Below are 12,639 nucleotides of genomic sequence, written 5' to 3' on the forward strand. Positions count from 1 at the left end.
CAGAAAGAAGACCTACAAGGCACTCAGGAAAGTCCAAAGAGTGAAACTCAAGAGGGAATACCTGTGGTAAACCCAACTCTTCTTAGAAGGAAGCCCACTGGCTGGGTTAAATATCTTGTGGAAGTAAGAAGATTCAGTAGCCTGTCCAAACTGGTGAGAGTCGTTGCCTGGGTTTGTCTAGCAGCCAAGCAGTGGCTGAAGAGGAATGGCCGGGCCCCTAAACAGGCAAAGAGGGAGGTAAGATCACCCAAGCAAGCTGTGCTGACTGTCAAAGAACATGAAGATGCACTCAAATACCTTTTCCTCGCAGCTCAAGAAGGTACAGATTTTTCAGACACAACTCTAAGCAGACTGACAGTGTACAAAGATGTGAACTCTGGGCTGCTAGTTTGTGGAGGCAGAATTCAGACATTCAACGAAGATAAGACAGCAGTGCCAGTTTTACCCTTTGAAGCATGGGTGTCTACACTGCTGGCACAAGAATCCCACAAAGCAAACCACGAGGGAGTGGCGGGAACCCTTCTCCGGATGAGGAAGAAAGCCTGGGTAATAAAAGGCCGTAGACTTGCCAAGGAAATGGTTGACAGCTGTGTGGTCTGCAGGAAAAACAAGGCAAAACAGTGTCAACAAATCATGGCTGACCTGCCTCTAGAGCGAACAGGCCCAGCTGCACCTTTTGAATTCACCACCATGGACCTGTTCGGCCCTAATGAAGTGAAAGATGAGGTCAAGAAGAGAACTAGACTCAAAATATGGGGAATAGTCTTCTGCTGCATGGCTTCCCGAGCCATACACACTGAAGTGGTGAGTGACATGTCATCTGAAGGATTCCTGCTAGCCTATCAAAGGTTCACTTCACTGAGAGGACACCCCAGGAAACTCTGGTCAGACCCTGGCACTAACTTTGTAGGAGCCAAACCCGCACTTCAAAAATTCCTTAACCAACTAAACAAGTCTGAACTTGAAGACACAGCTGCCAAGCATGGTACAGAATGGTCATGGAAGATCCACCCTGCAGACTCTCCCCATAGGAATGGTGCCGCAGAGGCAGCTGTCAAAGTAGTGAAGCGGGCGTTGAGCAACCTTGGTGGAGATGGTGTTTTCACGTGGGGAGAATTCCAAACTTTTCTCTTCATGGCAGCCAACCTTGCTAATGAGAGACCCATCGATGCAAGAACTCAAAGCAGAGAAGACTGTGTAGAGTACATCACCCCGAATTCTCTGCTTTTAGGACGTACCAATCCAAAGGGAGACCCTGGAGATTTCCAGTTTGATGGCTACCCTTACAAAAGACTTAAACACATTCAAGCAGAGTTGAGCCATTTCTGGAAGAAGTGGAGCCAATTGGCTGGACCTAATCTGTTCATAAGGAACAAATGGCACACCAAAGAGCGAGATGTTGCTGTTGGAGATGTGGTCTGGTTGGCTGACCAAAACGCCCTAAGAGGACAGTACAAGCTGGCTAGAGTGGTCGGTGTCAATGCTGACAGCAAAGGCATCGTAAGAGATGTGCTTGTGAAGACTTTTCCCAGCTATCCTGTTCACATCACAAAGTCAAACAGCAAAAAAGGGCCCACAAGAGCAAACGGTGAAAGAACGAAGAGGCTTCAAACCAAAATCCCAGCCACAATTCTTCATAGAGATGTCAGACGCCTTGTCATTCTACTTCCCATTGAATAACAAACAGAGGTGGGAAGGGCTTGTGTGACCTCTCTGGATTTGAAAAAACCAGGAGCTCAAGTGGGAGGTGTTGAGCTGAATCTCAGGAGTGAGTCAAAGAACTACACTTCCCAGAGTGCACCAGCAGCAGCAAACCGGCTGCTTGTCAACTGATCAGTCATTTTCACTGATTTGGAGCACCTGTGAAGGCATGGAGGGGTTCAGTCATTCAGAAGAACAAACTTCAGAGAGAAGACTCCAAGTTCACTCACATGTTCAGTCCAAAGACGCCAATGGTAAATGGTTAATTCATTTAAGTTATTTAGAATGTTTATTTAAATGTTTAAACTAATTTAAGTTCATTAAAATGTTTAATTAAAATGGTAACTTTTTGTTCTGTCATTAAAGGTTTACAACCTAATTTACTGGCTAATTTACTGGACAGACCAATCAACTGAAAGCAAACTAAAAATAAAAAAGATTGAGTCGGAAATTTGAGTTGTCCCTGTGTCCTTTGGATGGTGAACAAGAGGAGGACTTGACAGGACTGTTTTGAGTTATTTTGGAGTAGCTGTTTGAGATAGTTTCTGGTAACTTTTTTTTTTTTTTTTTGGGGGGGGGGGGGGGGGGGGGGTAGATATTTTAGGTATTTTGTTGCACAAATGTCTTTGCAGGTGAAACACGTCTTTATTACATGAGGAGGTTTTTTCACATGCAAAATAATTTCTAACCCTAAAGGGTCATAATTGAACAGTTTCTTTTTGCCATTGGCCAACAGACTGATTATTAAAAAAATGTATCCTAATTTATTATTCCCTTACAGAAAAACCACATGATTTCACGTGAAAACGTGGTTTTGGAACGAATGTCATATGTGATACACACAGTGTTTTTAACTTACATACTTGACGTATGTTTTTTTATACAGTAATTATTATTCCATGTGTCCTTACCTGGGATTTGAACTTACAACCTCTTGGTTCACAGCATTCAACTCTTTCTGCTACGCCACCACACCTGTGCTAATAACTTATTTCACCTGAATTAAAAGTGAATCTCAGCTTTGTCAAAAATAAACTTAATAAAAACAAGTAACATTGAATAATATGACGCACCAACATTAGACAACTATACAGAAAACCCTCAAATTGGTGAAATAAGTAAATTAAATCAATGATATTCCGATTATTTGATAACTAATAAAATGGCACTCTTTTGCTAAGTGCAGTAATGAATGTGTATGGGAATGTCACAATGTGAAGTTTTCCAAAAACGTTTTCACATGTGACATTTCACAGGCAAAGTATTCCAAAAACACGTTTTCACATGCTTTCGCATGTGAAATTTAATGTGGTATTTCCGTAAGGGGGATGCCAGCAATGTGAATTTCCTGCTATGCCACCAGATTGATTGGCAAGATTACATTTCTTCTTCTGCACTGCTAAAAGTTGCCCAGAATCAAGTAAATAATTGTGAGATAATAATATTAGCAGTGCTCAGAGACACTTGACATTAATGCTCTTGGGATTTGAACTTGCAACCTTTTAGGGTACATGTGCGGATAATCTATACTGAACAAAAATAGAAATGCAACATTTTCAAAGATCTGACCTAGTTACAGTTCATATAAGGAAATCAGTCAATTGAAATAAATTAATTAGGCCCTAATCTATGCATTTCACATGACTGGGCAGGGGTGCAGATGGGTGGGCCTTAGAGGGCATAGGCCCACTGGAGAGCCAGGCCCAGCCAATCAGAATGAGTTTTTCCCCACAAAATGGCTTTATTACAGAAATAAATACTCCTCACCATCCCCCCCTCAGCCGATCCCGCAGGTGAAGAAGCCGGATGTGGAGGTCTTGGGCTGGCGTGGTTACGCATTGTCTGCAGTTGTGAGGCCAGTTGGACATACTGCCAAATTCTCTAAAACAACATTGGAGGCAGTTTATGGTAGATAAATGAACATTCAATTCTGTAGGTGGGGCAATGTGCTGGCTCGGAGACATTAGCATATTTGGGGGCATGGTGTAAAATATGTTGTATTTGTGGCAACCTTCATTAGAAATGTTGTATCAGTTTAAGTGGTTAATCGTTATGTTGATAAAGGTTATTAAACACCTTTTGACACTGTCAGTTCTGAAATCTTTGTAAGAACTTATGACACTCACGAGCTGCACTGTTAAGAGAGTAGTGTGCATTCTCCAGTATTTTAATGGCTGCTGGTTTACAGAAAGTTAATGTTACATTTTAAATTATTTACTGTCAACTAACTGCACATATGATATGTGGCAGGGAGACTAGCTATTAATGAAGTAGTGTAAAGCTAATTGGTTTTACACTATTTTAGATTGGAGAACTGACAGAGTACAAGCATTTTGTAAATGAACAGAATACAACTGACCATATTAACTGGGAAGCCATTCCCACTTGTGGTAAACCAAAAAGAGATGGCCAAAAGCCACGCCTCCAATAAGCCACACCTGCAATATTCTGATAGGCTGCCAATTAGCAAGTAATGTTGCTTGTTGTCAACAGGAGGCGCTCAACTTGCAACCACATAACCATCAAACACTTAAAATGCTACAACACTTCAACTGAAGGTTGACACAAATACAAATATATTTGACCACCTTCCCAAATATGCTAATGAACCCACCAGGACATTGCCCCCACCTATCAAAGCAGGGGGACCATGACTGTTTAAATTGAAATAATGTCAATTATGCATTTTAAAGTAGTAAAGTAAAGTAAATGTGGACAGTATCATCACCATAGTGGAATTACATGTTTCACATTGAGTAGATTTCCATGTGAAACATATTTTATTCCACTCTGGAAAATCCTATTCACCTCTCAGAAGAATCAGTAGTGCTCCACAGTGTAATATTTTCCCACATGCTCCTTTACCCAGCCCTCCCCTTGGTGCCTGATCAACCAATCGGATCATAGTGTTTGCTTTAACAGCCAACCACAAGCCTCTCTTGCCCTCTCTTCCTGTTGTTGCTAGAACAGTGATGTCAACTCTCCTGTGACTCGATTGGCTGTGAAGGCTGTGCTGTATTTCAGGTCGCTGCCTAGGCTGAGCAGCACAAAGGACTGGGGGAGAAAGCTGCATCCATCTCTGCATTGGAAGAATCCACTGGATTGGGAGAAGAAGACAAACGCCACAGGCTCCATTACCCACGTCTGCTCAGAGACTCTGACCGAGACTGCGCACAGCCAGAGAAATAGAGAGAGATATTCCAGGATGTAGAGAGAGAGTGGGATAGAGACAGGGAGAGTCATAGATTTAGCACAAAAGAGAGATAGATAGATACTGGTATATAGACGGGAAGCAAAACAGGGCCGGTGCTACCTGCTGGGAGGTGCAATGAGGCTGGGTTATCGATACTGGCCAGAGGCAGGTTGCAGCAGCAGCAGCAGCAGCAGCAGCAGGGCCTTCCTCCAGCTGGATGTCTGTTATTCTGAGGCAGTGTTGTGAGTGGTGCGTAGTACCACCAAATCCAGCACGACTGTGGCGGGGGAGAAAATCTCTGACATGCCCACAGAGATGCTTCAGTCAGAAGGCGTGGGCAAGGATGCCACCCTACCTGCTGCCACAGCCGGCCCGGCTCAACCTGGCGCGGTGCCGTTGCGGATCCTCAACAAGGGGCCTGAATACTTCCGCCGGCAGGCTGCAGAGCAGCACCAACCCCATCGTATGAGCGCCGTGGAGAGGCTGGAGGCGGACAAGGCCAAGTACGTGAAGAGCCAAGAGGTGATTAATGCCAAACAGGAGCCTGTCACGGCTGCTCTTCTCCTGCCCAGCCCTCCTGGACCCCCTGGTGGCCTTGCTTATGGTCCCAAGAGAGCTGGCAGCAGCCCTGCCCTCAAAGCCTCCAACAAAAACAACGGTAAATCCGAGGTGGGCCAAGCCAAGCGTGCCAACCTCAATTTAGAGATCCTGCGGAATCTTCTCAACAGTTCAGAGAGCTGCATGGCGGGCCAGGGGAACGGGGCGAGGAGCTGGGCCCCACAGCGCTCCCGGTCCAGCGAGCTTCACCGCCGCTCCTTTGCTGAGTCGCTGCGGGTGTTCCCCACGCAGGGTGCCAACCTCAACCTGAGCGCCAGCCTCCTGCAGGAGCGGCCTGTCGAGGGCCTGCTGCACCTCTCGCTCAGCTCCTCAGACTTGCGCTTGCCCCTCCGTGTGAAGCCTGGCATTAGCGGTGGCTCCGGCCCGCCCCCGCCACCCAAGCCCCATGCCTCTGTCCCCCGGAGACCATCCCTGAACCGGTCCAAATCTGACCTGAGCGAGCGCTATGCCCGGGCAGGTGCTGACGTGGAGCGCTTCTTTAACTACTGTGGGCTGGACCCTGGGGAGCTGGAGGGCCTCGGTGTGGTGGAGAGCTTTGCCCGCGCCAACTCCGACCTCCTCTCCCTCAACTTCCGCAGCGCCAGCATGATCAGCTCCGACTGCGAGCGCTCACTGCATAGCAACGACAACCTGACAGACGACGCGGACTCGGCTGAGCGTGTCCCCTACGGAATATCTGCTGTCGAGCGCAATGCTCGCGTTATCAAATGGCTGTATAGCATCAAACATGCACGAGAGTCTCAGAAAGTCTCCCATGTTTGAGATGACTCAAGCTTTATTAGGTCATGATTAGCGGAACTAGCTACATAAGGCATTCATAACCCATCCATAAGCACTTAATAAATATAACTACTACATAGGTAGTTGTTAAACGCTTTGTGATGTATTCAACATAGCATCTTACAGTGCATTTATGTCAAAGTATAATATAATTATTGTTATTTCTGAACCATTTGTTAACCAATAGTAAACTGTAAATAATCATGTATTATGCATATGTTAATTTATTAACAGTACGTTAATACAATTGAATTATTTTTATTCATTATCATGTCAAATGTCATAGCACTAATGTCACTCATGAAGACATCCAGAGACACTATGAAATATCTACATGATAAAGAAATACATAAACCAAACTCATAATTACAAATGCTTGAAAAAAACAACATAAAACACTTGTTGGACTACATGCATATGTATAGTAAAACATGTATATGTGTAAAGTATGTATTAAAGACCCTGTATGCATATGTAAATCATCAACAACAGGCCTTATACTGTATAAAGGTAAACACAGTTATATGGATTAGTGTTTATAAGAAGTTTAAAAGCAGGCATTCAAATAAAAATGTTTCCAATTACATAACCTTCCCACAATTTAAATTGGACCTAAATTGGACCTAAGGACTGCTAACCAAAGTTCCAACTAAAGTACAAGACAGACCTACACGCTGGTGGCCGTCCTATCGCCTCTGACCACAGAACATTGGCAGTCATTTTCTGTTCATTTCCCTAAGATTCTACATGTTGAATCGACACCGTTCGTTGACACCCAGCAGGTGATCTACTGCACACGGCCAACATTCGTGGTGGTCTGTCTTGTCCTTTAAGGATAAGATGCACTATAGGATGCTGCTGTGTCAAACTGTGAAGTTCTCATACAGTAACCTTATATGCTGCTGTTTCATCATGTTTACCTAGTGCTTACAGTAAGGTTGTAGATGCTTCATGTAGATACAGGGGATGTAATTCATTATCCATTATTTGGTCTACAATAGATATTTGTGGTCCTGAAAACATTGTCCTGTCAGCCTGCATGCCTCCCCGAACCTGCAGTTGTCAGACAGAACCGTGCTTTTAACCATGCTTTTAAGATGGCTGCTATAGTACCTTACTATCTAAAAAAAAAAAAAAAAGAGTTAAGCAGCATTGGCACAGTCAACATTGTCTGAGTACATGGACTGTTACTTAAGTCATTCCTGAGGCTGAGCGCATTATGTTCTGCTATTTGCACATCAGTGTTAATGCTTAGCTCCAGTGTGCTTTTATCAGTACCCAAAAGTGTGTCTGTGTGCAAGCACTGTGTGAATAGAAACTCTTTAGCTGGCAAAGCATGTTATCAACTTCTATGTGGTTTTGTACTGGTTCTGTAGTTCCCTCCATGTGGTCACTGTTGTGCTCAATGGCGAATTAGGACAGGATAGTTGCGTTTGGGGACTATTGGCTTGTTCTACGTGTCAATGCATCAGCAATGCAACGTACCAGTGGCCCAAGATCTTTTTGTATTGTGTAATGTATACTGTATAAGGACATGCATAGCACTTCAACTGCTACCATATCTATGAAAGGCTCAATTATGCTTGTTACTGTATTAAATAGCTTATTAACTGCTTAGGCCTTGTCTTTTATATTTCTTTACATTTGAATTATCCTGCAAAACGTTTAGTAAGTTCTTGTTTTCACACAAATGGCAAAACCACATGGCACATGTGTTGCGAAACCCTTCTCATAAAACCAACAGCCAATAAACAAGGAGTTTGCCTTTCTAGTCAGTCACCATTCCAACATATTGGCACTTACCAGTAATCAAATAAATCATGCTCTTGCATGTGTTAAAGACCAAGGCCAGGTAAGATTTCCGGCTGTTTAATTGTCATTTCATGTGGTTCTATAAATAACCACATTGCCTTTGCATGCCTTTATTTATAATTTGAGAAAAAATGTGTGTGTGTGTGTACCTCCCTCCATCCTACTCCTTTTTGATGAGGTCAGGGATGTAATTACTGTAGCTGTCCTGTCTGGGAATCTGACCATGAAAGAAAGAGTTTGTGTCATTACCTCATCATTGCTTTGAGGTGGTTTATGCATCCAAACAAGAGTATGCTACCTGGGATCCATTCAATCTCAAATGATTGTGTCTCTGGTTATGTATATAACCTAATGTTAGTGAATAGTGTCTGTGGCAATAGAGGCACATGTATAGTGTTTTTATTATATTCCTATAGCTCTGGCTATGTGCAGTATACAAAACTGAGTACATACAGAAGGTCATTTGAGTGAACTATCTCGTTATGTAAAGTTTCTGTACCTGTATTTTCCATCCCCGGTCTAATTTACTTGATAAGTCTGTGGATCAATTCCCTCTTCTCATCCTGCAACTCGCTAATTTTCATCTCATAGTCCTGCTCTCTCTTTCTCTGCTCTGTCTTTGAGCATCTCTCGCCCTCTCAACACACTGTCTCATGTCTCCCAGGTTCTGTCTTACATTCTCCAGTATATATATTTTGTTCTCCAGCTCCATCAATGTGTCTATGTATGCTTCCTTGTCTTTCTTTTTCTCTCCTTCCATAGTCTCGCTCACTCTCCTTTTCTCCCTGCACCTCCTCTCTCACCCGCTCCATTTCCTTCTTGACCCTCTTCTCCATGTACTCTCTCTCTCTCTCTCTCGCCTTTTTCTTTTCCATTTCCTCTTTCTACCTCTTTCTCTCTCTCTTTCACCCTCTCTAACTCTTTCTCTCTCTCCTTCATCCTCTCTACCTCTTTCTCTCTCTCCTTCATCCTCTCTACCTCTTTCTCTCTCTCCTTCATCCTCTCTACCTCTTTCTCTCTCTCTTTCATCCTCTCTACCTCTTTCTCTCTCTCCTTCATCCTCTCTACCTCTTTCTCTCTCTCCTTCATCCTCTCTACCTCTTTCTCTCTCTCATTCATCCTCTCTACCTCTTTCTCTCTCTCCTTCATCCTCTACCTCTTTCTCTCTTCCTTCATCCTCTCTACCTCTTTTTCTCTCTCCTTCATCCTCTCTACCTCTTTCTCTCTCTCTCATTCATCCTCTCTACCTCTTTCTCTCTCTCATTCATCCTCACTACCTCTTTCTCTCTCTCCTTCATCCTCTCTACCTCTCTCTCTATCTTTCATTCTCTACCTCTTTCTCTCTCCATTTCATCCTCTACCTCTTTCTCTCTTCCTTCATCCTCTCTACCTCTTTTTCTCTCTCCTTCATCCTCTCTACCTCTTTCTCTCTCTCTCATTCATCCTCTCTACTTCTTTCTCTCTCTCATTCATCCTCTCTACCTCTCTTGCTCTCCTTCATCCTGTCTACCTCTTTCTCTCTCTCCTTCATCCTCTCTACCTCTTTCTCTCTCTCCTTCATCCTCTCTACCTCTTTCTCTCTCCTTCATCCTCTCTACCTCTTTCTCTCTCTCCTTCATCCGCTCTACCCATTTCTCTCTCTCTTTCATCCTCTCTACCTCTTTCTCTCTCTCCTTCATCCTCTCTACCTCGTTCTCTCCCCCTCATCCTCTCTACCTCTTTCTCTCTCATCATCCTCTCTACCTCTTTCTCTCTGTCTTTCATCCTCTCTACCTCTTTCTCTCTCTCCTTCATCCTCTCTACCTCTTTCATCCTCTCTACCTCTTTCTCCCTCTTTCATCCTCTCTACCTCTTTCTCTCTCTTTCATCCTCTCTACCTCTTTCTCTCTCTCTTTCATCCTCTCTACCTCTTTCTCCCTCTTTCATCCTCTCTACCCCTTTCTCTCTTCTTCGTCCTCTCTACCTCTTTCTCTCTCTCCTTCATCCTCTCTACCTCGTTCTCTCTCTCCTTCATCCTCTCTACCTCTTTCTCTCTCTCCTTCATCCTCTCTACCTCATTCTCTCTCTCCTTCATCCTCTCTACCTCTTTCTCTCTCTCCTTCATCCTCTCTACCTCTTTCTCTCTCTCTTTCATCCTCTCTACCTCTTTCTCCCTCTTTCATCCTCTCTACCCCTTTCTCTCTCCTTCATCCTCTCTACCTCTTTCTCTCTCTCCTTCATCCTCTCTACCTCGTTCTCTCTCTCCTTCATCCTCTCTACCTCTTTCTCTCTCTCTTTCATCCTCTCTACCTCTTTCTCTCTCTCCTTCATCCTCTCTACATCTTTCTCTCACCCCTTAATCCGCTCTATCACTCTCTCTCTCCTTCATCCTCTCTACCTCTCTTGCTCTCCTTCATCCTCTCTACCCATTTCTCTCTCTCTTTCATCCTCTCTACCTCTTTCTCTCTCTCTTTCATCCTCTCTACCTTTCTCTCTCTCCTTCATCTTCTCTACCTCTCGCTCTCTCGTTCATCCTCTCTACCTCTTTCTCTCCCTCCTTCATCCTCTCTATCACTCTCTCTCTCCTTCATCCTCTCTACCTCTCTTGCTCTCCTTCATCCTCTATACCTCTTTCTCTCTCTCCTTCATCCTCTCTACCTCTTTCTCTCTCTCTTTCATTCTCTCTACCTCTTTCTCTCTCTCCTTCATCCTCTCTACCTCTTTCTCTCTCTCCTTCATCCTCTCTACCTCGTTCTCTCCTCCCTTCATCCTCTCTACCTCTTTCTCTCTCATCATCCTCTCTACCTCTTTCTCTCTGTCTTTCATCCTCTCTACCTCTTTCTCTCTCTCCTTCATCCTCTCTACCTCTTTCTCTCTCTCTTTCATCCTCTCTACCTCTTTCTCCCTCTTTCATCCTCTCTACCTCTTTCTCTCTCTTTCATCCTCTCTACCTCTTTCTCTCTCTCTTTCATCCTCTCTACCTCTTTCTCCCTCTTTCATCCTCTCTACTTCTTTCTCTCTCTCCTTCATCCTCTCTACCTCTTTCTCTCTCTCCTTCATCCTCTCTACCTCTTTCTCTCTCTCTTTCATCCTCTCTACCTCTTTCTCTCTTCTTCATCCTCTCTACCTCTTTTTCTCTCCTTCATCCTCTCTACCTCTTTCTCTCTCTCCTTCATCCTCTCTACCTCTTTCTCTCTACTTCATCCTCTCTACCTCTTTCTCGCTCTCCTTCATCCTCTCTACCTCTTTCTCTCTCCTTCATCCTCTCTACCTCTTTCTCTCTCTCCTTCATCTTCTGCTCTTCTTCTCCACTTTATTGTCCTCCTTCATCACTGTCTGTTTGTCCTTCTCTCTCTCATCTCCTTCTCCTTCCTCTCTACCTCCTCCTTCCTCTTCTTCATTTCCTCCTTTGCACTCTTCAATCCCTTCTCCAACACCTCCTTTATTTATATGTTCTCTCCCTCTTTCTGGATCTTGTACAGCAGTCCATAGAGAGCCTTCAAAGTTTCTTCCTTCATCTGTGCATTTGCACTCTCTTTAACTCTCTCTGTCTCCCTCTCCAGTTCTCTCCTCCAGCCCTCTCACTCTATCTGAGGATCTATTCTATTCAGTCTAGTCCAGTCTACTGGTCTAGTTCAGTCTAGTCCAGTCCAGTGTAGTCTAGTCTAGTCTAGTCTAGCCAGGTAAAATTAACATGGCAAAGTCAGATTGAATCACTAATTCAACAGAGGGGAAGTTGTATTACAGCTAGATTGTAATAGCCCACCAAAATACCCACCAAATAGGCTACTTAATTACAGATGATTGATTAGGGAAACTCACAGCACAAGAACATTGTCCGTTATCCTCTTTCTGTTTTTTCAGGTCTGTGGGGAAAAAATTGATGGAAAAAATAAACTAAATCTATTGATTTCCACCTGATGAGTTTAAGTATTCAGACTTATGGGTGTCATTCAGGCTGATAGGTTTGCATTGTGCTCTGCTCCAAGTGTTCAGCAAAAGTCACTCAGAAGTGAAATTCATTTTTGCAACATCTAGATTGTTGGGTATGTTGTCATGACAATGGCATTATGACGCTCCAGAACCAGAATGATGATATCATGATACTCCAGAGTTCTGGTCCTGTCCTGTCAGTGCTGGTCTACTCCCTCTGTAAACTAGCATTTCATCCTCACATGTATGCCCCTACACCAAATATTCTCAGAAATAAATCTATAAAATAATGGGTTCTCTTCAATTTCTTTCTCCAAAACACAAACCATAGAGATTAGGCTAATAGGCTATTTCTATGACACAAACTGCTTTCTCAGTTGACTAAAGATTAATCTCTGCTAGGCTACTACACATAATTGTTCAGTATTGTTATAAGCCAATCCAATCAATTAGCAGTTAGATGAAGGACAAAGCAGTTAGATGAAGGACAGAAAACTAATAAAATACTGAAAAATAAATGTTTTACTAAAACCTCTTAGATATATTAATTTAATGAAAATATATGTTCTTATTTTCCACTATGTTTACTTATGTAGTTATCTAAGACAGTAAAAAGCCTTATG

General features: G+C 43.5%; 1 protein-coding gene across 1 annotated transcript; it reads left to right on the top strand.

The window, feature by feature from the left end:
- Positions 1-5,197: 5,197 nt before the first annotated feature.
- LOC311150325 (protein FAM110B-like) lies at positions 5,198-7,901 on the top strand (the record flags this gene model as incomplete). The annotated part of the gene is made up of 1 exon (XM_084187729.1): positions 5,198-7,901. One exon carries the CDS (start codon positions 5,198-5,200, stop codon positions 6,272-6,274), a length of 1,077 nt encoding a protein of 358 aa, XP_084043855.1. The 3' UTR covers positions 6,275-7,901.
- Between the last annotated feature and the right edge of the window lie 4,738 nt (positions 7,902-12,639).

The sequence above is a fragment of the Coregonus lavaretus genome, assembly GCF_964263955.1.
Source record: "Coregonus lavaretus genome assembly, chromosome: 2".
In the NCBI taxonomy this organism is placed as follows: Eukaryota; Metazoa; Chordata; class Actinopteri; order Salmoniformes; family Salmonidae; genus Coregonus; species Coregonus lavaretus.